The sequence below is a fragment of the Prionailurus viverrinus genome, chromosome A3 (assembly GCF_022837055.1).
Source record: "Prionailurus viverrinus isolate Anna chromosome A3, UM_Priviv_1.0, whole genome shotgun sequence".
NCBI lineage: Eukaryota > Metazoa > Chordata > Mammalia > Carnivora > Felidae > Prionailurus > Prionailurus viverrinus.
Window position 1 is genome coordinate 27,026,976 of NC_062563.1, and position 27,687 is coordinate 27,054,662.

The window sequence follows — 27,687 nt, forward strand, 5'->3', positions numbered from 1 at the left end:
AAGAAGGTGGGGGGATGGGGGTTAAAGAGTACACTTACAATGATGAAAAAATGAAATGATTAAAAAAAATCAAAACCCTAAGCCATCCTCAATCAGTCCTTGTTACATTCACATGTGTATGTTGCCCCCCCACCCCCCCCCCCACTCTGCTTCCTCTCCACCAGCCACACCACCTACTGCCTGTGCCACCCTACTAGCCTTGTAAGTCTTTCACCTTCTCATCTCACTCCTCTAATCCATCTTCTATATACAGTCACAATTATTTGTCTAAGACACATTGGATCAAGTAACTTCCTGACTTAAATTTCTTTAATGGCTCCTATGCTACCTATAACAGTATAACAAGTTCCTTGCCATGAAGTACAAGGCGCTTCACAATATGGTGCTCTGACTCCCCAGCCTTATCTCTCACCCTTCCCTACGGATTGCCCTCCAACCACTACAGGCAATTGCCAAAATGTTAATGCTGGTTCTCTCAACACCTTTGTGTTCTCTCTGAAATGCCCCAGCTGCTTGGAAACACCTAAGCTTTCTTTTCAAGCCTCCATGGAAGCACCTCCTCTTTTATAAAGGCTTTCAATTGATCTCTCCACTCCCAGAACCTATGAACTGACCTCTCTCTTTCCCTGTGTATGGTTCTATGACAATACATACGAAACTTCATAGCACTTGTGTGTTTAGATGTTCATCTGCTAGCCTTTGAGAGTGGGGACTATTATGCCATCAATCTCTAGTACCTAACAAAGATCATAGCAAGTATAAAGCAGTCAGTAAATGTTGAATAAATACAGTAAAAATGAAAACGGAATTTATACCTTGGACTCTACAACTCTTGGACTCAAAAAAATAAAATAAAATAAAATAAAATAAAATGAAACTCTTGGACTCTAATTTATAACTTGGGAAAGAGACTTCTTCTTAATCTCAACAATGCTGTAACTGCTCAAACCATGTTTGGAATGTCTTTCTTGGAATGGCCTTCACAGTCAGTTTTTAGGCAATGCGAGGTATACACCCAATCTTTTAAGCAAAACTTTCCACTCTATTATCTTGGACTATTTAGTTTTAGTTCCAAATTATTTAATACGCTCCTAAAAGCAAATTAATCTTTAAAATAAAAACACCTGCCATTGCTAAAGAGATCCAAAAGACTATGAGCCACAAGCTTCAAGCTTTCCCAAAAAAGCTTTGCACAGTATCAATCACTGGAAAGAATGTATACCCTGCCAAGGTGACTATTGTAAAGAGAATGCTCATTCTGCTGTAGAAGTTCTGTTTTCTAAAGAAAGCCGGGATCACTAGCACAGTGAAATCTCATTTAGCAGAACTTGTAATCATAGTGACAAAAGTCTGCGAAATGGGTTTTCAAATAATGCTTACTGTAAAACAACAGCAAAAGCCTATTGTTCTATACTGCCCTGGACAGGTGGCCACCAGCCTCTCTTACTTGAGCACACCCAGGGTATGTGGGAGCGGGAAGAATGTGAAGGAAGGAGCCAGAGGTTGGTTCTAGCCCAGTTCTGATTCCAACTGCATAACCCGGGGCACACGAGATAGCCTTCTAGGCCTTGGGTTGCTTTTTTTTTTTCTTTTCATAACATAAAGTAATAGAAATAAATACCTGAGAATTCATTTAGTTCTAAAATAATCCCTCTTTTCCTTCCCCCCACCCTTTCCATCCACCCAGCAGAGATGTGCATTTTATTTTCTTTTTAATTTTTTTAAAACATTTATTATTGAGAGACAGAGAGGCACAGAGCATGAGCAGGGGAGGGGCAGAGAGAGGGGGAGACACAGAATCCGAAGCAGGCTCCAGGCTCTGAGCTGTCAGCACAGGGGCTCGAACTCACAAACTGCGAGATCATGACCTGAGCCGAAGTAGGTCGCTTAACCAACTGAGCCACCCAGGCGCCCCCAAAGATGTGCATTTTAAAAGAAGAGCAATGGAAATCTCTAACAAATAAGCCTCGAAAGAGGTATTTATGAGTGGGCTCAATCCTCATTAATTGGGGGAGAGGAAAGGATGATTTGTGGATATCAACTGTGCAACAAATACCCACCCACACCCCATCTCCACTGCAATCAATGCCAACCAACTGGGGGCTCAATCAGAAATAAACATATATTGGGTTTCTAAAAACAACAGTCGTCTTATTTTGCTATTTAAAAAAATTTTTGTAATGTTTATTTATTTTGAGAGAGAGGGAGAGAGAGAATGCATGCAAGCATGGGAGGGGCAGAGAGACAGGGAGAGAGAGAATCCCAAGCAGGTTCTGTGCTGTTAGCACAGAGCCCGATGCAGGGCTCAAACTCACAAAGCATGAGATCATGACCTGAGCCAAAATCAAGAGTCAGAGGCTTAACCGAGTGAGCCACCCAGGCACCCCTTGTTTTACTATTTTAAGTTTTCCTAGTTGTAAGCTCCTTGAGGGCAGGGATGTCCTCATGCACATCCCTTTGCATTCTCCACAGTACCTACGAGAAGTAGTAATTGTTCGATGAACATATGTTGATTGAACTGTGAAAGCTTTGAGGATGTGTGCTATGTTTTTCCCATCTTTGAACTCCCAGAATATAGACTGGTGCATTTCAGCTCTTACTCTTACTCAGTTATCCAACATTGGATGCTACGTGCAGGGGATACAAAAATGAACAAGACAGACATACACAGTCCCTGTTCTCAGGGAGCTCACGTTCTCATGGAGGAAAGAGACAATGAAAAAGTAACAAATCAGGTATTCCCTGATTTTCACAAGTGCTCTGAGGAAATCTGGCAGAATGTGGAGCTAAAGGATAACAGGGGAAGCTCCTAACAGGAAGCTCTGGGAAGGTACTGTAAAGTGATATGTGTTAGAAGTACGCAATGTGAGTAGGCAGAAGGCGCATTTAGGAAAAGCAGCCCAGGATAGGGGAGCAGGTATTAGGGGTGAGCACTTCTCCCTATGGCAGGATATGGCCCCAAATGCCCTGCCACAAGAGCAGTTAGGAAATTACTATGAAGCAATATTATCTCAGGGAGTATGGGGGGGGGGGGGGGGGTAAAAAAAAAAAAAAAAGCCTGCTGGTCTCCCCAAGTCATCCCTAAAATATCACTGCTAAAATTATTCCCTGGCCTCACCGACACCACATCCACCTCTGTGGTGCCCCGGTTCCCCACTAGATGTCGGCACCAAGTTCACATTTCACACCCTTGAGCTCAAGGTTTTCATCACTCCACCTCTGCCCCAAGAGCCCTTTTTTCATCTCTGCCTCACAGCCCACTGCTGCCCAAGCCCATCTCTCATCATCCCCATTGTCTCCTTGCCACCTATCAACCACAAGTTTAAGAGCACAAGAAACACCGTAAGGACACATAAAAAGAGCTTCAGCACTAGAGGGGCAAGGATGAAGAACAGTGGTGAACAGACCAGATGAATTTGGGCTCTGGGAAGCAGGCTCTTCTGTTCTGAGAGTCCAGAAGTAGAAGTTAAGGGACCTAATCTCAATTCTACCAGCAACTTTTAAAAATGATCCTATGGGCAAGCTACATTCCCCTTTCAAAGCCTCTCTTTCTAAAAAATGAAGAGGGTGAAAGAATACACCTAATGCTTCCTATGCTTTGCTTCTCTAGAAACCAAGAGTTGAAGTGCCATCACTGGAACTTTTAGAAGGGAGAGTTGCAAATGGCCAGTATCAGACTCAAACACTGAGTTTGCCAAAATAAATGATGGTAGAATAAGAAAGTGCGGTAGAATAAGAAAGTATTCAAGGAGATGGTGGGTTCAGATCCTGGCTCTGCATACTAGATACCTCCTATTGTCTCTTCCTCATCTGAAAAGCAGGAATAAAGATAAAACCTGCCTCTTAAGAATTGTTGCAAGAAGACAACAATCTACATAAAACGCTCGGCATGAGGAGAGCATGTGAGAAAATGACAGTTATTACTATTAACAACATAACTGCTTACTGTGTGTCAGACACTAATTTCTCACTGGGGCTCTCTCTAATCTATGCTGCACATAACAAATCAAAACTCCAGGGGTGGGGCCCAGGAATCTGTTTATGTAATAAGATCCCCAGAGGATTCTGAGAACCAGCTGGATTTGGCAAACACTTCCCTGGAGCGTACCACATCAATTCAGTTGCATCTTACTTACCTAGTGCTTTGCTGATATGTTTATCCAGAATTCTCAACAAGGCATAAACTAGTACAAGGCTACTCTAAGATCTCACTTAACTAAATCTTACCGAACTCTAGGCACCCTTCCCCACATACAAGTTCACCCTAGCATGTCCAAAGTGCAACAAAACTGCCAGCCCAATTTCCTAAATCAGGGTTTCTAAAATCAAAGTTCAGGTAAGACAGATATCATGGAAGAGGATGTTAAGTGGGATACAGACTATTTTTTTTTTTTAAGAGTCACATATTTCCCAAGACCTTTCTATTTAAAAAGGTACCTTCTATTTTAATACAAGAGTACAGACCCTGAAACCATATACCTAGAATCTATCCAGCTCTGCCACTGGCTAGTTAGTGATCTTGGGAAAGTTATTTAACTATTATATTTCCTAACCATAAAACAGACTGATAATAGGACCTATAGTGTTTACCTCAAGAGTTATTATGAGAATTAAGTTACTATATAAATTATGAGAATTAAGTAAGTTATTATATAAATTGAGGAGCGTAGAATAAAACTTGGCATATAATAAGCTTCATATATTAGCTGTTAGTATTATTATTCATGGCAAAAAGTACTGGTTTTCCATTTACATAATGATTTATATGCTCCCTTTAAAATTACTTTAGGGGCGTCTGGGTAGCTCAGTCGGTTAAGTATCTGACTCTTGATTTCAGCTCAGGTCATGATCTCATGGTCCGTGAGATTGAGCCCTGGTCGATCTGCTGACAGCACAGAGCCTGCTTGGGATTTTCTCTCTCTCAAAAACAAATAAATAAACATTGAAAAAAAAATAAAATTACTTTAAAAATTAGTCAATTTTAAGAATATATAAAGTCAATACTGGTAATATGAGATACAAGGATATAGTAAAAATCAGAAGGGTAAAAGTGAATTAAATAAAAATCAAAGCTTTGTAGCAGGGGGGAAAGCCAGGAGCTTAAAGAAAAAGATGTTACTAAAAGCAAGGTACTAAATGCATGTTACAAAAGCCTTGAAGAAGTAACTTCTCTTCTCTGGGCCTTGATTTTCTAGTGTGTAAAATGAAAACATTGAACCCTTCCGCTAGGCTCTAGGATTCTGAAGTTTGCATATAACCTACATTTCCCTTGTTACATTCACAGCATTTTCCTCAGTGGGTAATGACAAAGGGCAAATGACAGCATAGGACTTGGAGAATGATCACTTGTGTGGGAAGAGGTTTCTTAGAAGTTTGTGCAACAGAGTTTGGCCTATAGTACTTGTGCATCAAGGAAAGAAAAGGAAAAGGAAAATGCATTGTGAATAGAAAAGAGGTCTCATATGCAGTAAGCCATAAAGGTGGGAAGAGGGGAAGAACTATTTCTAAGCATTACTGTGCTTTCTTAAAGCCTGGAAAATATAACTTTGGATTGCTTCTGACTTAGTGCTAAGAAAATAGAATAAACAGAAGTGCCTGGCTAGCTCAGTCAGAGCAGCATGTGACTCTTGATCTTGGGGTTGTGAGTGTAAGCACTGTGATGGGTGTAGAGATTACTAAGAAATAAAATATTAAAAAAAAAACAACAGCAACAAAACTAAGTACACGGACCAAGGTAATAATATATTTTGATGCAGTTTCACTTAAAACCATGGTGACTCAAAAGGGCAAGCAAAAAGAAAGAAAACAGAAAAAGAGAGTTCTTAGTACCTGGATATAAGTCAGTCCAATACAGGAAGAAGGTGTTTCCCTACCTGCACAGAACTATATCTAAAAACCATCTTTGCACTTATGTAGATGCACCCTATTATTGATTCTTTGTGGCATCTCTTCCTAATTGTATGTTTCCCCTAAATTCCTGACTATATGCCCACCATCACATTATAACCCACTTCTCTAATCTCATTTCCAGTTGCTCCTCTTGATATACTGTACTTCTTTTCTGTAGCTTAAATGAGCCACCCACCTGCTTCCCAGTAGCTACCCTGTGTTTTCTACCTTTAGGCTTTTACGTTACTTCCACTGCCTGGAATGCTCTGCCAGTCCATTTCACTTGCATTTCTACGAGTCCAAAATCTACCATACAATGGAGAGGCAATATAACGAAGTATTAAGATCATGAACTCTGGAGCAGAGTGCCTGAGTTCTTATCTTTGCTCCACCATTCACTAGCTGAATGGCCTAGGAATGCCACTTAACCTCTCTGTGCCTCAACTGCCTCATCTGAAACCAGTGGTAATTACAGTAAATCACCTGAAGGCATTGTGGTTAAAATGAATGGGTTAATACACAGAAGGGGCTTAGAGGAGCGTTTAGCACATAGTGAAAGCGTCAGCTATTATGAGAGTGACAACACATGATGAGGACGATGTGAAGACTCAGGTCATATGCTCTGTCCTCCACAGAGCATTCCCTGAACCTCCTGTCTGGAAGAAATCATTATCTCCTTTGAGTTCCTACAGTACTATTAACTGTCACCGCTCTTAGAATACTTCTAATTTTATATTATTTATACATGTTGTCTCCCTTACTTGACTTTAAGTTTCCTGAGAGCAAAATCCACCTCTGACTTGTCTCTTATCACCTACAGTTCCTAATACAATACCCTGATCATAGTATCTACTCAAACATTTGTGAACAGGGAGATATTTGGTCATGAGAAGGATATTTCTACCAGCATACAGGGCCTTAACCATTCTTACCACAACATCTTCCAAGATTTTAGTAGGGCAAGGTCTAGAATGAAATTCAAAGTGTTCATCCTCAGATTTCTTCTTGGACTCCCGCTCCTGGATTCTTTTCTCAATTTCCAAATCAAAGCCAATAGGCTGAGTGGGTGGCTTCACAGGTGGTTTCTTGGGCAAGATGGGCCCACCTTCAAGAATTCTGGGATCAAGTTCCCGTGCTTTGAATTTGTATCTGTAGATAAGAGTTTAAATGACACCACACAAAAAAATTTTTTAATAAAATAAAAATTACACAAACAACAAAGCAGGTCTAAAACAGAAAAATAATTATTATGATTACCCAAGCACAGCAAAATTTTGACTCATTCCATAGCCATTGTCTCTCCCTCCAGAACAAAGAATAAAGGAGCCAGTCCTAACACTCTTACCACTTTAAAGACTGGGATTTCTCTTCCCAGAGGAAGCTGCCCCTCCTCAAAAGAAGTACAAAAAGGAATGAAAGAAGGATACAGGAGACAAACTCCAGTGCTAACCACACTTTGTTCCAGTTTCCTCCACCAATAATAGCTGTAATGAGCCCTTGGGTAGCCATAAAGGGTGGGATCTACCTCAACTAAGTTCAGAGGACACTCCTTAGTTGGAATCCTGAGTAAGTTTGCCTACCCCCTTCGTTTTTACCACTTTATATTCCAGGATATCTGCATATTCCCACTTCTCTCTCTTTTTTTTTAATATTTTATTTTTAAGTAAACTCTACATCCAGCATGGGACTCATACAACCCTGTGATCAAAAGTCCCATGCTCGGGGCGCCTGGGTGGCGCAGTCGGTTGAGCGTCCGACTTCAGCCAGGTCACGATCTCGCGGTCCGGGAGTTCGAGCCCCGCGTCGGGCTCTGGGCTGATGGCTCAGAGCCTGGAGCCTGTTTCCGATTCTGTGTCTCCCTCTCTCTCTGCCCCTCCCCCTTTCATGCTCTGTCTCTCTCTGTCCCAGGAATAAATGAACGTTGAAAAAAAAAAAAAAAAAAAAATTTAAAAAAGTCCCATGCTCTACCAACTAAGCCAGCCAGGTGCCCCCCACCCCCCCCCCCCACCCTTCTAATTTTTTAATCACAGAGGCAGGGGCACAGACTACAGAGCCTATAACTCAAATGCCATAAATTCCCATGACAAGAAAAACAGCAACTATCCCCATTATAGAACTGAAAAGACAGCAGCCAAGGGCGCCTGGGTGGCTCAATCGGTTAAGCATCTGACTCTTAGTTTTGGCTCAGGTCATGATTTCATGGTTGGTGAGTTCAAGCCCCACATCAGGCTCTGCGCTGACAGCATGGAGCCTGCTTGGGATTCTCTCCCTCCCTCTCTCTCTCTGGCCCTCCCCTACTTGCACTCTCTCTCTCTCAAAATAAATAAATAAAACTAAAAAAACCCCAAAACGTACATATATATGTACATATATACGCACATATATATGATTGAAAAGAAAGCAGGCAGATTCTTGGAACTCTTCCTCAAATACTGCCAGTTGGACTTACTGTTGCAGTTTCTCAAGCTCCTCAGCCTCCTGATCCGCTGCACTTTTGCAGGTCACTGGCCTTGTGCGCTGTTTGGTTTGCAGCACAGGAGTCTGTGGGTCTCTGGATATCTTGACCACAGCAGACTTGGAGGGTAACAGAGCTGTAAACCAAGATCACAGACATTCACCTAGCTCCCAAGACTCCCAGCACACTATAGGTGCTGACTCAGCTAGGCAGCCCAGAGATGACAAATCAGAGTGGCTGCCCTCCACACTCAGCTCAGCTCATGTCAGTCAACCTGACAAACATGCAGCCCCTTCTTCCCTGTCACTCTTTACTGAGGGGTATGATGAAGGTAGTCTTTGGTTAAATTCTACTATCATCTTCTGAACATAAAATCCATTTGTGTCTGATGGATTCCTTATCACTGCACAGGCATGTACTGCCTTTCTATTCACAATGCCAACTATTTTGCTTATTACTGACACATAAGACTTTTGTTTATTCCAGCTTTAAAATAAGGCCTTTCTAAAGATCAAGTAATGACTCCCAATTTTGTGAATTTCCTAAATGCGTCTACATCAAAACATCACGACCTGTTCAAAGAAAGTCAAATAGAGAAAGTAAAAAGACTATGTCAAAGCATCAATCTTAAGACCATCACTACCATTCATAGACAATATTGATTACCTGACCAGAGGCAACCTTGGTTGCATAGAATGAGTCCTCTAATTTAGATCTGGCCACATAACAGCAGGAGATACAAACCAAATCTATTAATTTTAGAAATAAGTCAGCCTTCAAGTATATGTATAACAATTATTTATAACTACATAAAGTTTTAAATAATCATTGCAGAAAATACACCATCCACAAAAATAAACTCAAAATAGATTAAGGACCTAAATGTGAGATCTGAAATCATAAAAGTCCTAGAAAAGAGCACAAACAGTAATTTCTCTGACATTGGCCGCAGCAACATTTTTCTAAATATGCCTGCCAAGGCAAGGGAAATACAAGCAAAAATAAACTACTGGGACTATGTCAAAGTAAAAAGCTTTTGCATAGCAAAGGAAACAACAAAACTAAAAGACAACCTATGAAGGGGAAAAGATACTTGCAAACAACATATCCAATTAAGGGTTAGTATCCAAAATACATAAAGAACTTATACAACTCAACACCAACACCAAAAAAACACACACAAAACAAACAAACAAACCCACAAAAACCCAATAATCTAAAAATGAGCAAAAGACATGAGCAGACATTTCTCCACAAAAGACATACAGATGGCCAAGGGACACATGAAAAGATGTGCATCACTCATCATCAGGAAAACGCAAATCAAAAAACTACAATGAGAGATCACCTTACACCTGTCAGAATGGCTAAATCAAAAACATAAGAAACACAAGTGTTAGCAAGGATGTGGAGAAAAAGGAACCCTCGTGCACTGTTGGTAGGAATGCAAACTAATAGAGCCACTGTGGAAAACAGTACAGAGGGTCATCAAAAAATTAAAAATAGAACTACCATGTGATCCAGTAATTCCACTACTGGGTATTTACCCAAAGAAGACAAAAACACTAATTTGAAAAGATATATGCACCCCTATGTTTAATGTAGCATTATTTACAATACCAAATTATGGAAGCAGCCCAAGGTGTCCACTGATAGATGAATGGATATATATATGTGACAGAATATTACTCAGCCATAAAAAAGAATGAAATCTTGCCATTTGCAACAACATGGTTGGATCTAGAGAATATAATGCTAAATGAAATAAATCAAAGACAAATACCATTTGATTTCACTCATATATGGAATTTAAAAAAATAAAACAAAGGAAAAAAGAGACAAACCAAAAAACAGATTCTTAACTATAGAGAAAAAAAAATGATGGTTACCTGGGGGGAGGTGGGTGGGAAATGGGTGAAATAGGTGAAGGGAGTTAAGAGTATACTTATCATGATGAGCACTGAGGAATGTATAGAATTGCTGAATCACTGTAATTGAAACTAATACAACACCATATGTTAACCATACTGGAATTAAAAAAAATTTTTTTTAATTGCAGGAAATAATTTTTTTTCTATTTGCCAGGACCAAGATTCTAAAAGCAGGGCATATCAGACTCTAGAAATCATATATTATTTGGAAAGTCATGTTTAATATTTAAATTTCCATTAGGATAAAAAAAAGACATTTCACTATTTTTGTAATCTAAAATTTGACAAATGACCCCTGGAATATAATAACAATATTAATGCTGTACTTAAAGAAGCTTGCCTGGCTGCACTAAACAATGCCAATGCAAGGGCAGAAAACACTGAGACCTTCAAAGGCAAAACAACAAAATCCTGCTTTATCCAGAATGCTAGTCCTACATTCTAGACAACTATTTTACGTGACTTCCATTTCTCAAACTTCTCTACTTTCCTTCTTGCAGTAATTATTTTCATAAAGACAAAAGCTAAGAGATTAGAATCCTCTCATGTGTTCATCCCAAACCTACAAACCCTCTGGCATTTGCACCCATTCTTCTCTCTCCTACCCTCCCTTCAAAGAACAAGCACTCCACCTGAGCTGAGTATCCCTCCTCCACCTGCTGGCACAGGGTCAATCACTGGTTATCTCCTTTCTGCCCTGGTTCTTCAACTTTTTTCACTGCCAGGGACTTCTCAGCTTACAGACATGCTCTACCTATCTCCCACGTCTCTTCACTCTTGTGTGTCCCTCTACATTCGTTACACTTACCATAATCTATAGTGCTCTGTTTCTCACTGAATTAGAAACTTAATGTTGAGCAGCACCAAGTCCATTTTGTTCACTGCTATAACTCCTACACTTCTATACCTGGTTTATAGTGGTGAAATTTGTTGAATGGTTGAACAAAAAGCACACGACCCTGAATGAATGGAATGCTTCCATTTTCTATAGTTAAGTAGCCGCACCAATACACCCTGACAAGTGGCAAAGGTATAATACCTGGCCAATTATTGACCAGGAGGATCAAGGTGGTTGATGTATATAAGTAGACAGATAGCCAGAGCGGGGAGTACAAAGATGCTCAACTGTGCACTTCTTGTCTGCATGTAGGCATATGCCATACTTTAGTTCAAAAGCTAGGATTTCAACTAAAGGCAAATTTATGTAAGCAAATGAAATCCTAGGGGAGGCTCCAACCAGCTATAATGTTGATATGAAACTTACTATCATCCTTCTTGCTCCTCAAGTGATATCTGTTAGGGGTTCGTTTATGAAAGGCTTCAACCTGCTGTGCGAGGGGCACGTACGTAGAAGTTGTTTCATCAAATGTTCTTTTCTTTCCTTGGGACAGGTTGAATGGCTTAATAATGGTGCACCCCTTAGTCACTCGAGCCTGTAAAGAAAGTTGGTCCTCAAATGAAGTGTTTTGGAAGAGCTCAGATCTACCATAAGCCGCATATTCAACACAGAGGATCAAAAGAAAAAAGGACTGTGGTAAAGTCAAGATTATTATGGGGCACCTGGGTGGCTCAGTTGGTTAAGTGTCCGACTTCAGCTCAGGTCGTGATCTCCCAGTTCATGAGTTCAAGCCCCCCATCGGGCTCTGTGCTGACAGCTCAGAGCCTGAAGCCTGCTTTGGATTCTGTGTCTCCCTCTCTCTGCTCTGCCCCTGCTCATGCTCTCTCACTCTCTCTCTCAGAAATAAAGAAATGTTAAAAAAAATTTTTTTTTTTTTAAATAAAAAGTCAAGATTATTATTCCTAAATTTGTCAGTCCTTGAGCAAAGGTTAAAACTAGTCTGTTCCCACCTTTTAAAAAAGGAAGAAAGGGGCTGGGGGGGGGGGGGCGCCTGGGGAGCTTAGCTGGTTAAGTGTCCAACTCTTGATTTCAGCTCAGGTCATATCTCACAGTTTGTGGGTTTGAGCCATGTGGCTCAAAGCCACGTTCATGGGTTCTGCGCTGACAGCATGAGCCTGCTTAGGATTCTCTGTCTCCCTCTCTTTCTTCCCCTCTCCTGCTTAAGCACCTGTGCATGCTCACTCTCTTCTCTCAAAAACAAACATTAAAAAGAAGGGAGAAAGGATCTAGGGCTTAACAAATTATCTGTTCTGTAACAGTTAATAAGGTGATTTTTTTTCTCCAAGCATGTCAGTGTTTTGAAGCCAGCAAGAACAAGTTTTCTGAAAATTAGAAGGGAAAAAAAGCTGCAAAGGTTTCCCCTCACCCTTAATCCCATTAAGAAAAAATTGATTTGGGTTCTGGGTCTGGATCAGGTCAGGCAACTGCCTGAATCAGAATCTCTGCAGACATCCTCCCCAAAACTGAGTGATGAAGGAGTCTAGTCCTTGGATGATTAACTTTCATAAAATTAGTCTCTGATTAGAAACAAAACTCTTTAAGGACCTACATCTCAAAGGAAGAAGCACAACACCAGGGTTTAAGACTGCAAAGAACTGACTTCAACAAGTAATGATGCTTACTGCAAATGCAAGAAGAAATTCTTAGTATTAGAATTTTTAGGGATGCCTGGGTGGTGCAGTCAGTTAAGTGTCCATCTCTTGATCTTGGCTTAGGTCATGATCTCTCGGTTCATGAGTTCAAGCCCCGCATCCCCACATCAGTTCCTGTATTGATGGTGCAGAGCCTGCTTGGGATTCTGTCTCTCCTTCTCTTTGCCTCTCCCCTGCTTGTGTGCCCTCTCTCTCTCTCTCTCTCAAATAAATAAAACTTACAAAAAATATTTTTTAGAATTTTTAAGTAGGATTCTTATCATTTTGTTAGATTTGAATGGTCTGCCCCAACCCCATTTCTTCCATAAGCCCTGTCATATATTGCACAAAACTTTGTAAACACAAGATTTTTTCAAGAATTTTGTAAGAGCACAAGCTGTAGCAAGCTGGCACCTACAATTTGCCACACAGAATTCTAAGTGCTTTATGTACATTCTTTTTCTATTTTTTTTTTATGTTTATTTTTGAGAGAGGCACAGAGTATGAGCAGGGGAGGGGCAGAGGGAGGGAGACACAGAATTTGAAACAGGCTACAGCTCTGAGCTGTCAGCACAGAGCCTGACGCAGTCTCAAACTCACAAACCGTGAGATCATGACCTGAGCTGAAGTCAGATGCTTAACCACCCATGCACTCCGCTTTCTTTCTTTCTTTTTTTTTTTTTTTAAAGTTTATTTAACTATTTTGAGAGACAGAGAGAAAAAGTGCATGTGTGCACAAGTGGGGAAGGGGCAGAGAGAGAGAGGGAGAAAGAGTATCTCAAGCAGTTTCCGTACTGTCAGGCAGAGCTTGGTGAGGGGTTCAATCTCACAAATGTGAGATCATGACCTGTTCCAAGATCAAGAGTCAGATGCTTAAATGACTGAGTTACCAGGAGCTCCATATGTACATCCTTAATTCAGTTTTCACAGCAACTTAAGATGCTTCCCAGAGAGGCCGCATGACTTCTCCAAGATCACATAGCTAATGGGGCAAAGTGAGGGTTTAGAGCTACCTTAACTCAAAAACACGCTTCTCTCAATTATAGTGACCACAAGTAGTGCACCCGAAATCCTCCCTGAATTAGTAACAAGAATATCCATTTAGCCCATCAACTTACAGGAGACGGAGGATGCTTTCGCAGTTCAGATGTAAAATTCACTTCCTTATATTCCTCCTGGTTCTTAGGATGTTGTTTGATTCGCTCGTCTGTGCGGAAGTGAAAGTCAACTGATTTGGTTACCTGGCTCACTGATTTCTTCACAGGTTGCCCTGAATAAGAAGCAGAGTAAAACACACAGGTAACACTAAGAATAGAGAATATCAGTAAATCCCCTTTATCCAGTCCTTTTGATATTTCTATCATCATGGATCTTAATATTGTTCACTCTCTACACATAGCCCCAAATTTGAATCAGTGCTCAAGGACACTACTTACTATATGTACCTTATTCATTGAGCACTACTGGTGTGAGGACCTCTGGTCAGAGGCAAACTGCAAAGAGGTAGAACAGGGAAGAAGAATCCCATCTCCTAGGTGTAGTTATAGCTCTGGACACACAGTAACTGGAATACTTTTGACAAGAAAGGCTATGAGTTGTCTTAAAAAGCACACTTAACATGTCTATGAAGGAAATCCTATAAACTCCAGGGGTGCTTTTTCAACTCAGTATTCAGGGCTTTATAGCTTTGACTCCACCAATAATAACTCTATGTATGCCAGAGCAAAGCAGAACTCTGACCCTTTCGCTCCCTCAGTCCTACTTGTCCTCTGTAGCTACAAGTGGATTCGCTCAGCTGTCTTTTCCTCTGTCTAAAATTAAAATGGGAAAACAACAATAAAAAACTGGCATGCCCAATGGCTTTATCTTCTGTCTCAATTGTAATTCCTTCTTTTTCTAACACAAAGAAAAAGAATTAGAAAGGAAAAGGAGAGAGGAATCAGTTATCCTTGAAGAAATGAGGGAAGTTTTCATGGAAAAGGGCCTCAAAAGATGGGTGTGAGTTCTATAGTTAGAGACAGAGAGCAACAGTGCGCTCTAAGAAAGGTCTGGTGTATATATATAATACCCCCCCCCATTTTTTTTTAAGTAACCTCTATGCCCAATATGGGGGCTTGAACTCACGATCCTGAGACCAAGAGTCACATGCTCTGTCAAGTGAGCCAGCCAGGCGCCCTAGTCTGGTGTATATAAAACGTTCTAGGAACAATCATTGGGATATAAAGAATATCCATGTCCAGCTTTCTAACAAACATACCTTTTTCTACTGGCTACTAACCAATAAAGACTTTTATCCTTTAGAGACTTCAAAAACCCTACCAAGATTATGGGAAGGACCCCTCATAAATCAGAATCAACCAGAGCCAAACTGACCTATTCCTGCAAGAGCAAGTTTCTTGAATTCTTCATTCTTTTTCCGCATCTCCATCACCTCCTGTTGCATTTTCATTCTCTTCTCCAACTCTTGCTCCTCAGTACTTTTTAGAATCTTTTGCCTAAAGGGAAAATCAGTAAAGGAGGTAAGAGAGGAGAGAAGAGGCTCCTGATTCAAAACAGTCTAAAGGTATTACAGACAAGATTTTTAACCTGTGATAAAATAATCATCAAAGCCAAAAAGGATTATCTGATAAATCGATACTGACTTAATTATGTAACGGTATGAAAAAAAACAAAAAAAACAAAAAAACCAAGATGCACAAGTTATAACGATATTGAAAATTTTTCAAAAAGAAAGTTAAAATTGACTATAGAAGATATTACAAAAGACATAAATTTGACTATACAATGATCAGCTTTTAGGCCACAAGAAAAAGTAGGATTAAAATACCAGTAGAATGGGGAAAATATTTGCAAGAAATATGACAAAAGACTAACATATGTAAAATATACACTGTGATGGAGAAGAGAGACTTAGGAGTGAAACCAGCTAGAGTTCAAATCCCAACCATGTCATTTCATTTTCTACCTATGTGCTCTTGAGAAAAATATTTAATCCCTCTGAGACTCAGTTTTCTCCACTGTAAAATGAGGAATATATTCATCCCCACAGAGTATTTGGTGACTATTAAATCGGGTGTTTCCCAAGTACCTGACACATAGCAAATGTTCAATTTAGAGTAATCATTCTTAACAATGAGACTATCACTAATACCACATACAGATAAACAGAAAAGGAAATAGACAATCCACCCAAGAGGAAATATGGAAAAGATGTTCACAATAACAGTAATATAATCCTATCAGCAATCAAATAAAAATTAAAATAAGTTGATGCCATCAACATTTTATCAAGTAAATTTAAACAATTTTAAATGCAAAAAACAAATTCAATGTGGACAGGGTACACGGAAATAAAAATATTCATTCAAAGCTGATGGTATTGTAAATTCATACATTTATTTCAGAAATAAAATTGGCAATATCAGTAGCCATAAAACTAGGCTTGATCAAGGAATTTCTCTTTCCTCAGCCTGAAGAAACTACTCAAAGAAAAGTCCCTACCAATAAAGATGTTCGCGATTATTTCTAATAGTGAAAAATTGGTAACTACATTTTCAACAGGAAATGGTAAATATAATTTGATAGAGTATTTGCTATTAAAAAAGGATAAATGGGAAGATTTTATAGTATAGTATAGAAAAAGAAAAAAGAAATAGTCTTGTGGCAAGCAAAGAAAACAAATCCCAAAGGTTACTTATACACAGATTGTAGAAATACATTTTTTACTTGCATAAAGACCTGAAGGGAGCTTGGTAAAATAGAAACTGTTCAATTCAGGTAGTAAGGACCTTTTTACTAACTTTTTCCTTTCATATTCCTTTTAATTTGCTTTAATAGTATATTTTCCTCAATGTTTAAGACTTGAGCATCCCCCAAGACATAAAACAATTCACCTCACCATAGTTACAGCTTTATTAGTTTCCCAAGCTCCATGTGCTCCACACTACAGATGTACCTGCTTATAATTTTACTCTACTGACTCTAAAATTTAAATTCAGGAAAGAAACATACCTCACAGGTGGTATACAAGACACAGTATGTCGGCCCTTGGCTTTCTCTGGGGAAGACTCATGTTTTTCAGAGGTATCTTGATGGGCACTGCTTTCTTCCTCTTCCTCTGGCTTCTTTTTTTTGTTAGAACTTGAGTTCAAAAGAACAAAAAATAAATATTCTCAATTCCCTAAAGCATACACTGCTGTACTCTCCTCCCCAAATCTATCACACAAGGCTTAAATTTTCTCTTTCATTCGGACAACAACCACGTCTCAATCGCAAGATTCTTTCAACAGTATGTACCAATGGATAAAATGGGTAAACTCTGGGGCGCCTGGGTGGCTCAGTCGGTTAAGCGTCCGACTTCGGCTCAGGTCATGATCTCGCGGTCCGTAAGTTCAAGCCCCGTGTCAGGCTCTGTGCTGACTGCTCAGAGCCTGGAGCCTGTTTCGGATTCTGTGTCTCCCTCTCTCTCTGACCCTCCCCCATTCATGCTCTGTCTCTCTCTGTCTCAAAAATAAATAAACATTAAAAAAAATTTTTTTTTAAAATGGGTAAGCTCTGAGAACACCAACAGAAGTCAAGGTAAGAGTTGTCTGATGATGGTTCAGGAGGGTGGGGAGAGATTCCAACTGCTTATCATAAAATGCACAAACGGCAGATAGCTAGCTGCCTTCCCAATATCTATTCCACTTTCTTTCTTATCAATAGAATTCTAATTTTGTTTGGGGTGGCAATGTACAAAGGCTGTACTTGTTTTGAGAGCTTCTCTTGCACTAGGGAGAATTCAAGCGACACAGTAGGGCAACTGAGGTATAACCAAGGTTTCTGAAAAATTTTCACCTTTGTGATATGGATGCTGCCCCTCTTCATCATACTCTCCTTCTTCTCTTAAACATGGATGTGATACCTAGATATATAGCAGCTATCTTGTGACAATGAGGCAACAAGCACAAGGAAGAAGCTAAGAAACACAGAGCTGCCATCTTGAGTAACAAGTATGAAAAAAAAGCTAACAATGCCCTGGCACTGTTCAGTCACTGAACCAAAGCCAACAGCAAACTTCTGTGAAGCAAATAAATCACTATTCTTTAAACCACTCGAGGTGAATAGGCTATTTCTTATAGCAAAATACATTCCTAACTGATAAAAATAAGAACAAGCACCATATATTCTGTTTGCTGTTAACCACAGGAGCAAACAGGAGTAAAACCTATGCCAATCGACAGAAGCTGTGGCTACTTACACTTTCATTTTTTTGGAGGGTGGAATTTCATTGATGATTAGAGGAGTAGCACATCTCTTAGCTTTCATTTTTACATGATGTTTTTCTTTCTGTTCCAAATCCTTCTGAGCAGAGAGTCTAGTAGATCGCCTATGGTACAGGAATTGACAAAATTTATCCAAAATGAATGTATCTACTACAGATATGCAATTGTGCCCCAGAAATGTGAAAGTATGTCAAACTGCCAATGGCTACAAAGAGTTTTGTGGTATTATTCCCACTCTAAAAACTTTTTACCTTACTGATAGCTTTTGAACCTCATCATAAAATGTTGGTACGTAAATGCAACGAATTTTTTTTCTTTTAAGACACAGGCAATCACCTAATACAACTGCCTCCTTTTAAATGTAAAAGTCAATAAAGATGAGGTGACTTGACCCTGTTACATAGCAAATTGCTATCAGACTTGAAATTTGAGATCAGATCTCCTGGTAACTAAGGTGTTTATTTTCTCCTTTTAGTCACGCCCCCGTTTTTGGTAAAATATTTAACACATACCAAAATGTGCACAAAACAAAAATTAAGTTAAATGATTACAAAGTAAAGACTCATGAAATCACCACCCAGGCTAAGAAGTAGAACACTGGCAGGGGTGCCTGGGTGGCTCAGTTGGTCAAGCGTCCAGCTTTGGGTCAGGTCATGATCTCATAGTTCGTGATTTTGAGCCCCACGTTGGGCTCTGTGCTGACAGCTCAGAGCCTGGAGTCCGCTTCAGATTCTGTGTCTCTCTCTCTCTCCCCCTCCCTGACTTATGCTGTCTCTCAAAAGCAATAAACATTAAAAAAAATTAAAAAAACAAAACAAAACACCTTCAGGTAATATAATCAGACTAATGCAAGTATTGTTTTTCTGTCTTGTTTATTTCACTCAACATTATATTTGTGAGAGTCAGTCACATTGAGTCATGTAGCTTTAATTCACTGATTTTTAATGCTGTATAACAATCACCGTAGGAATGTACCACTATTTATCCAGTCCACTGTACAGGTGCACATGTTGCTGGCGGGTGTAGGCTTTAAGACCGTTTGTTAGGTCATAGGACGCTGGTTATGTCAATTAAAAGTTGTTTCCAAAGTGCTTGTACCAATCTATGCTTACTTACACTGGCGAGTTGATATTATAGTCTGCATTGCTCTACACCCTCCTGAACACTTGGTACTGTCAGATGTTTTAATTTAGCCGGTATGCAGTAAAACCTTGCTGTAATTTTAATTTGCTTTTCTTATTCCCAGTGAGATAGAGCAACTTTTCACATGTTCACTGGCCATTTGGTTATCCTATTTGATAAAGTACTAGTTCAAGTCTCTTGTTTGTTTTCCATTGGGTTGTCAATCCTTTCCTGAGTGATTAGTAAGAATTCCTTATATACTATGAACATAAGCCCTCTGTAGGTTTTATGTGTCACAAATATCTTTTCCCACTTTGGGGGTTGGCTTTTTACTCTCTTTATGGTACCATTTGACTAGATAAATGTCTCAAATACATCAGTACCCCTCCCCATTATGGTCAGTGCTTTTCTGTGTGTATACTATTTAAAAAAAAAATCCTTCCCCGATCCAAGGTCATGAAGATATTCTCCAATATTTCATTATATGAGCTTTAGCATTCACATTTAGGTCCACAATTCCACCCAGAATTGACTATTTTAGGGGCCCCTGCTGGTTCAGTCAGAGGAGCACACGACTCTTGATCTTGGGGTTGTAGGTTTGAGCCCCAACACTGGATGTAAAGAAAAAAAGAATTGACTGTTTTATATGCAAAGGGGGACCAAGTTTCATTCTGTTCTATCTGGATATCCACTAGCAAAGCATTGTTTTTTAAAGGGTGGGTTGGGGGGGAGCACTGTTTTCCCACAGGTCTACAGTAACACCATTGTCATATATCATGCCCATAGATGGGTGCATGAATTTCTATTTGATTTCACTGATCTCATTAATCCTTGGATAATACCATAAAGCTTGAATTACTGCAGCTTCATAATAATATGTCTTGCTATCAACTAGTACTTTGAAAGTATCTGGCTATTCTCAGACCTTTCCATTTCTGAATAAATTTTAGCATCAGTTTATCAATGTCCACAGTGAAAACCACTAGGATTTTAATGAATATTACATTGAATCTATAGATCAGTTAGGGAGAACTAATATCTTTTTAATACCGATCCCCCAATCCATAAATATGGTATGTCCTACAATTTATTTAGATCTTGTTTAATTTCTCTCAACACTTTTTTTTATAAAAGTCCTAAACACTGTAAAGACTTATTACATTTTCAGGCTTTCATGCTACTGCACAGAGTACCAATTTTTAAGTCTTTATTACAGAGAATTTCAAGCATATTTAAAAAAAATTTTTTTTTTTAACGTTTTATTTTTTTTATTTTTGGGACAGAGAGAGACAGAGCATGAACGGGGGAGGGGCAGAGAGAGAGGGAGACACAGAATCGGAAACAGGCTCCAGGCTCTGAGCCATCAGCCCAGAACCCGACACGGGGCTCGAACTCACGGACCGCGAGATCGTGACCTGGCTGAAGTCGGACGCTCAACCGACTGCGCCACCCAGGCGCCCCTCAAGCATATTTTTAAAATAAGGAGAGGGGTGCCTGGGTGGCTTAGTTGGTTAAATGTCCAACTCCTGATTTCAAGCTCAGGTCATGATCTCACAGTTTGTGGGATTGAGCCCCATGTCGGGATGTGCACTGAAAGTGTGGAGCCTGCTTGGGATCCTCTCTCTCCCTCTTTCTCTGCCTCTCTCCCATGCACATGTGCTTTCTCTCTCTCTCTCTAAATACTAAAAAACTAAAAGTGAGAATAAAATGGACTAGGGAGTACTCATCATTCAGTTTCAGAAATTATCAACTCACAGCCAATCCCAATCATGTATCAATTTTCCTTCCATCCATTCTATTGGATTTCGAAATGAATCCTAACTAAATGTCTACCTTTCATCTAACAAATATTTCATATTAATCTCTAAAAGAAAGTACTCATAAAAAAATTACATGGAGTAATGAAGAGCAAATTTACTGAATTAAGGAATTAAGAAATGAATGTACTGAATGAGTAATGAAGAGTGCATATTACAAAATGTAGACAAGATACAATAATACAACCATTTGAAGGCACTGGAAAGTGACCAAAAGCAGGCAGAAAACAGAGGCACATTTATCCATGAAAAACAACTGCAAAGGGTAAAAATTATGAGTTGGTAGCTTTTTTGCCTGAGGTACTCCCCAAATGTAGCAGCTCTAACAGCAGAAAATTCCAGTCTCACTGGCTAGAGATAATAGAAGATAAAAATTCAAGGCCAGTATAACACCTAGAAATTTAGAAGAAAATCCTGAAAGTGAAAGAGCCACAGAAAAAATGTCACTCAAAATCTGAGCAAAACCTCTGCACAAATTCCTGCCTGACTGCTAAACCATGTATGTTTAGAGGACACCCATGGAGCCCAGCAAAAAGGCAAGCAGAAACTGGTGAGGTGTCCATCCTTAAAAAATAAAACCACACCACGTAAGACTGGTGAGTTTGCTGCTTTTTTTTTTTTATAAATGTAACCCCCACTGTGCATATAGTAAGATGGCACAAAACTAACATCTTATTTCCTTGAGGTGTCAATAGACAAACATTGGAGCTGGCAGAAATTTAGAGACAAAACCTCAGAAATAAGAGAACCACAGAGAGGATGAACACTTAAACCTGAGGATGAACACTTAAACTCTACTCAAAGTCTTGGCTGACTTCTAACTTTCACAGGTCTGGGGGAGACCGCAGGGAACCAGACTAAAAAAGCAGCCAGCTATGTATGCAAATATATGAATGGCCAATAATCACATGAAAATATGGATCAACGTTATGTCATCAGAAAAATGCAAATTAAAACCAATGAAATATCATTAAAAAGACGGACAATACCAAATGTTGGCTAGGATACGGAGCAACTGAAACTCTCATATACTGCCAGTGGGAATGTAAATGGTACAGTCACTTTGGAAGACTTTCTGGCGTTTCTTATAAACATACATTTAACACTATGACCCAGCTATTGCAGTCCTAAGTATTTACTCAAGAGAAACATATGTCCTCAAAACTACTCAGAGCAGCTCTATATAGCCCCCAAATGGAAACAACCCAAATGCCCATCATCTGGTGGATGGATAAATAAATTGTGGCATATCCATTCAACAGAACTTACTATCAGCAATAAGAAGGAACAAATTACTGGGGTGCCTGGGTGGCTCAGTCAGTTAAGCATCTGACTTCGGCTCAGGTCATGATCTCACGCTTCATGGATTCGAGCCACACATCAGGCTCTGTGCTAACAGCTCGGAGCCTGGAGCCTGCTTCGGGTTCTGTGTCTCCCTTTCTCTCTGCCCTTCCCCCGCTCACTGTCTGTCTCTCTGTCTCTCTCAAAAGTAAATTTAAAAATTAAAAAAAAAAAAAAAAAAAAAAAGGAACAAACTACTAACATGAAAGGACATGGATGAATCTCAAAAGCACACGCTAAGTGAAAAGAAGTCAGATATAAAAGAGTACCATAAATTTCATTTATAAAAACATCTAGAACGGAAAAAATTAATCTACAGTGACAGGAATTAGAACAGTTTTGCCTCTGGGTAGGAGGTGAGAGAGTGAGAAGGTAGAAAAAGCAGTAAGAATTAACTATAAAGGGTTAGGATGAGAGAACTTTTGAGGTGATGAAAACGTACTATATATGTTGATTGTGGTGTTATGGTTGCATGGTGGTATGTATTTATCAAAACTAATCAGATCGTACGGCCAAGATCTGTACATTTTACTATATGCAAATTATTACCCAGTAAAGTTAGTTAACTTTCACCTTTTTTAAAAAAATTTTTAGGGGCGCCTGGGTGGCTCAGTCGGTTAAGCATCCAACTTCGGCTCAGGTCATGATCTCGCAGTCTGTGAGTTTGAGCCCCGCATCAGGCTCTGTGCTGACAGCTCAGAGCCTGGAGCCTGCTTCAGATTCTGTGTTTCCCTCTCTCTCTGACCCTCCCCCATTCATGCTGTCTCTCCCTGTCTCAAAAATAAATAAATATTAAAAAAAAAATTTTTTTTTAATGTTTATCTATTTGAGAGAGAGAGAGAGAGAGAGAGAGAGAGAGAGAGAGAAAGAGAGAGAGAGAGAGAGAGAGAGAGCACGAGTGGGGGAGGGACAGTGAGAGAGGGAGACACAGAATCCGAAACAGGCTCCAGGCTCTGAGCTGTCAGCACACAGCCTGACACGGGGCTCAAACTCATTAACCGTGAAATCATGACCTGAGCTGAAGTCAGAAGTTCAACAGACTGAGCCACCCAGGCACCCCAAAACTAGTTAATTTTTAAAAACGGGACTGGGAATCATACAAATTAGAAAGGAAGAAGGCAAAACACATGAACACACGACCATTTTGGACCTTATTTAAATTCAGCAATGATGTTATGAAGTCAAGAGAAGAACTGCTGGGTGTCTTTAGGGAGAAATGACTAAGGGATGAGATGCAAAAAATTAAAACATGTATTTATGGTAAAGCAACACCTCCGTGGAAAAATTATTATTACACACTAAGGCCTTATTGACTCTTTAACTATTCTGTGTCAAAGAAGTTTTGGACATGTTTTAGCCTATCCATTGAGACCATGTGAAAATAAAATAAAATGGAATTTGTATGACTATCTACACCTTCCTATTCCATCTGCCATTCCTTTCTCGATTAGGTAACTCTGGACTCAGATAAATCTGAGATCTGAGATTAATGGCATTAATGTTTTACTTACTATGCATTTTCATAATGTAATATCATCTACAAAGTACTGTCACATGCCATCTTATTTGGCCCTTTCTTACGAGGAGCCTGGAGGATATGATTATTCTCAGTAAACTGAAGTTTTGAGTGGTAGAAGTACCTGCCTTAAAAATAAAACAAAAAATCATTCAGGTCTCTAATAGTAGCTGGCTTCCTCTCACACCGTCATTTCCAAAAGGCATTCAGCATTCAATCAGGATGAAAGACAATTTTAGCAATCATATACATATACAGAATAGAGAAGTGAAGACACTAACAGTTTCCGGGATTCTGAAGCAATCTATAGGAATCTGTAGGCCTCAATTTACAATCTAAACATGGAACAGAAACCATAGAATCAACCAGTAGCAATCTCTTAAGACTCTTGTGATATATACCTAGCTCACTGAAATTTCATAGAATTCTTTTTATTAAAATGGGCTTCTTTACCAAAAAAGTTTAGGATAAGCTTGTATGATACCAATCTCAAAAGGTAATACCTTTATACCAGCATGAGGCTTTGCAAATGGTAGTTTTATCACTTCTGAATATAAAATAATATTATCTGTCATCCCTCTTCCTTGAGGATATTCTAGGTAACATCAAAGTATAAAGCAATAAACGGTCTTACAATTTAAACTTTATGAGTGGATGGTAATTATTAGATGTTGAAAGTTTAAAACAAAAAAAACCTAACCTGAATATTCTTCTGATTAGTGCCATCTGAAGGCAACTAATACTGACAGCTCCCAAACATGGTATTTTGTTATCAAAAAAAAAGATACTGACGCAAATACAACATTCAAAGACATTAACTGTTTTAAGTTCACCAGTGCCAAGATTGCAGCTTAACCCACCCATCTATTCATTCATCAAGCATTTAAATATTCAGTTTCTGCTCCTGCCAGACACTGTTAGGCACAGTAAGGATACATAATGCTTGCCCTTATGAAGTTTACTCATAATATATAAATAGGAAAAAAAAAAAAAGTCTGTCATATATCCACACAAATAAAGTGCAATCCATATTGATAGTGCAAATAGCAAGGGTTCTGGACCCAATAAACTTTAAGCAACTTAGTACCTCTAAGTCCTTATCAATAAGTTAAGCATATTACCTACAATTCATAAATGTTATGAAGATTAAATGAGGTAAAATAAAGAGCCTAATATAGTATGAGACACATAGTAGGTATCCTGACAGTAACTATTCTGTGAACATTATTAACATAAAAACCACTTTGGAGCCCTAAAACAGTCTTACCTCTGTGGCTGTGCTGGAGTATTTCTTGAGGTGTTTCCCTTGACTTCCAGGGAAGAAGCAGCATTTGATGGAATGGACTGTTCCACCAAATTTTCTTTTTCTGCCTCTTTGTAGTAAGTGTTGTCAACTGTGGAAGAGCAAAAACTAGTCAGCACTCAAATTCCAAGGAAGTAAGCTAGATATGAGAGACACATCTATATGTATGTGCGTGTGTGTGTGTGTGTGTGTGTGTGTGTGTGTGTGTGTATGACAACATAGAATTCTAGACTTAAAATTATGTGTGTGTGTGTGTGTGTGTGTGTGTGTGTGTGCGTGTGTGTATAAAGCCCCTCTAAGCAGTGGAACCTTTAGTTCCAGTGAAATCTTATACAGAAGATGAATTTATAAAATCTACTTTGCTTGAAGCAGAAACAAAGTATCCAGGGCCTATCTGCCAGCCTAAGTCATCACCTCAGAAAAAAGTATCTCTGCCTTTTAATGCTGATATAATCACATTATTAGGCATTATGGGTATAACCATTGGTTTTTCTCTCCTCCACAAATTAAAAACAGTAAAGAGTTTAAAAATACAGCATTTGGGAAAAGGGAATCTAAGGGTGGAAAGGGGAAGGAGATATTTTATCATAACGTATTCTGATGTTACCATGGCCATCATGAAACAGAAACAAAAAAGTACTATAAGAATAAGGAGACAAGAATAATCAAAAAAAGTCTTCATGGAAGAAATACCATTTTCTGGTATAGCTTATGAACTTATGAACTGAGAGCCTTGACAAAAGACAAAAAATTCAACCAGATAACAGGGAAGAAAAGTCAGGCTATGAAAACGCATTTCATGCATTATTTATTCCAGAGAACAATCATTTGGCTCATCGCCTAAAGAAATTTTTTCCTAGAGGGGAGAAAAAGAAACAAAAAAATGATAATATATTGTGTCAAGGCTGTAACAGAGGCACTTACCCCATTTAAAATCAGAGAGGATTAAATTTTAAAAATTTAATATAAAAAATTTAACATAAAAAATTTTATAGGGGTGCCTGGATGGTTCAGTAGGTACAGCATGTGATTCTTCATCTCAAAGTTGTAGGTTTGAGTCCCATGTTGAGTGTAGACATTACTTAAAAATAAAATCTTAAAATAGAATAAAAAAATTTATATTCTGCCTACAAAAAATGTTCTTAAAATGTCAACACACTATGCTAACACTAATCAAAAGAAAGCTGGGATGGCTATATTAGTATCAGACAAAGCAGATTTCAGAGCAAAGAATACCAGAGATAAAGACAATCATTTCAAAATGATAAAATGGTCAATTCTTCAAGATGCGGTAACAACTGAAATATTTACGTACCTAATAACAGAGTTTTAAAATACAAAAAGCAAAAAGTACAAGGAAAAATAGGCAAATCCATAAATATAGTCTGAAATTTCAATCTCTCTCTTCTAATTTATGGAACAAGTTGACAGAAAAATCGGTAAGAATATAGGAGTCTTAATATATGAGCAAATGTGCATGGCTGTATTCCAATAAAACTTCATTAACAAAAATATGTTGCAGTCCACTCATCAAGAAAATGTAACAGTTACAAACATACATACATACGTGGCATGCGTATATATAGATATACACACACACATACATACATGATTACAAAGCCCCAAATACATGAAGGAAAAACTGACAAAATTAAAGGGAAAAACAGTTCAACAATAATAGTTGAAGATTTCAATATCCATTTTCAATAATGGATAGTACACTTAGAAGATCAATAGGAAACAGAAGACTTGAGCAACATCAACCAACTTGACCCAACTGACATTTATGTAACTCTCCACCCAATGACAGCAGAATATACATTCTTTTGAAGTGCACACAGAACATTTACCAAGACACACCATATTCTGGGCCATGAAACAAGTCTCAATACAAAAACATCAAGTCACACAAATATATTCTTTAACCAAATGGAATTAAATCCCTCGAGAAATCAGTAACAGATTTGTGGAACTGCCACCCCCTGCCACATGTATTTGGAGATTAAATACACACTTCTAAATAACACTTAGGTAACTTGGAACTAGTAGATAAATCCTGGAGATTACAGTCAACAATAGTCATAGAGAATATAGTCAATACTGTATTATAAACTTCAAAGTTGCTAAGAGACAAGATCCTCATTGTTCTCACAATGAGAGAAAAGAAATAATTATGTGATATGATAGAGGTGTCAGTCACGTTGCAATATATAAACATATTAAATCAACACCTTAAACTTACACAATGTTGTATGTCAATTATATCTCAATTAAAAAAAAAACACATGGATCAAGAAGATAGCAATAAAGAAATTAAAAGTATTTTGAATGGAATGAAAATGAATACAGAGCACACCAAAATTGTGGGATGCCACTAAAGCAGTACTTAGGGGGAAATTTATAGAAGAAAGATTTCCAATCAATGACTTCAGCTGCCATCTAAGAAACTAAAAAAAAAAAAAAAAAAAAAAAAAAAGCATATTGAACTCAAAGTAGAAGAAGGGAACTAATAGATCAGAA

At 38.7% G+C, this 27,687-nt stretch overlaps 1 protein-coding gene across 3 annotated transcripts in view; it reads right to left on the reverse strand.

Annotated features, from left to right (window-relative positions):
* Positions 1-27,687, reverse strand: part of TPX2 (TPX2 microtubule nucleation factor) — a 57,847-nt gene that overhangs the window by 10,077 nt on the left and 20,083 nt on the right. For all 3 annotated transcript variants that reach the window (XM_047853510.1, XM_047853509.1, XM_047853508.1), the window contains 8 exons: positions 25,132-25,258; positions 18,044-18,172; positions 16,816-16,944; positions 15,178-15,299; positions 13,923-14,074; positions 11,540-11,708; positions 8,339-8,480; positions 6,822-7,038 (listed from right to left, as the gene is read on the reverse strand). In XM_047853510.1, the coding sequence (XP_047709466.1) occupies positions 6,822-7,038; positions 8,339-8,480; positions 11,540-11,708; positions 13,923-14,074; positions 15,178-15,299; positions 16,816-16,944; positions 18,044-18,172; positions 25,132-25,258 (1,187 nt within the window). The remainder of the gene's footprint in view (positions 1-6,821; positions 7,039-8,338; positions 8,481-11,539; positions 11,709-13,922; positions 14,075-15,177; positions 15,300-16,815; positions 16,945-18,043; positions 18,173-25,131; positions 25,259-27,687) is intronic.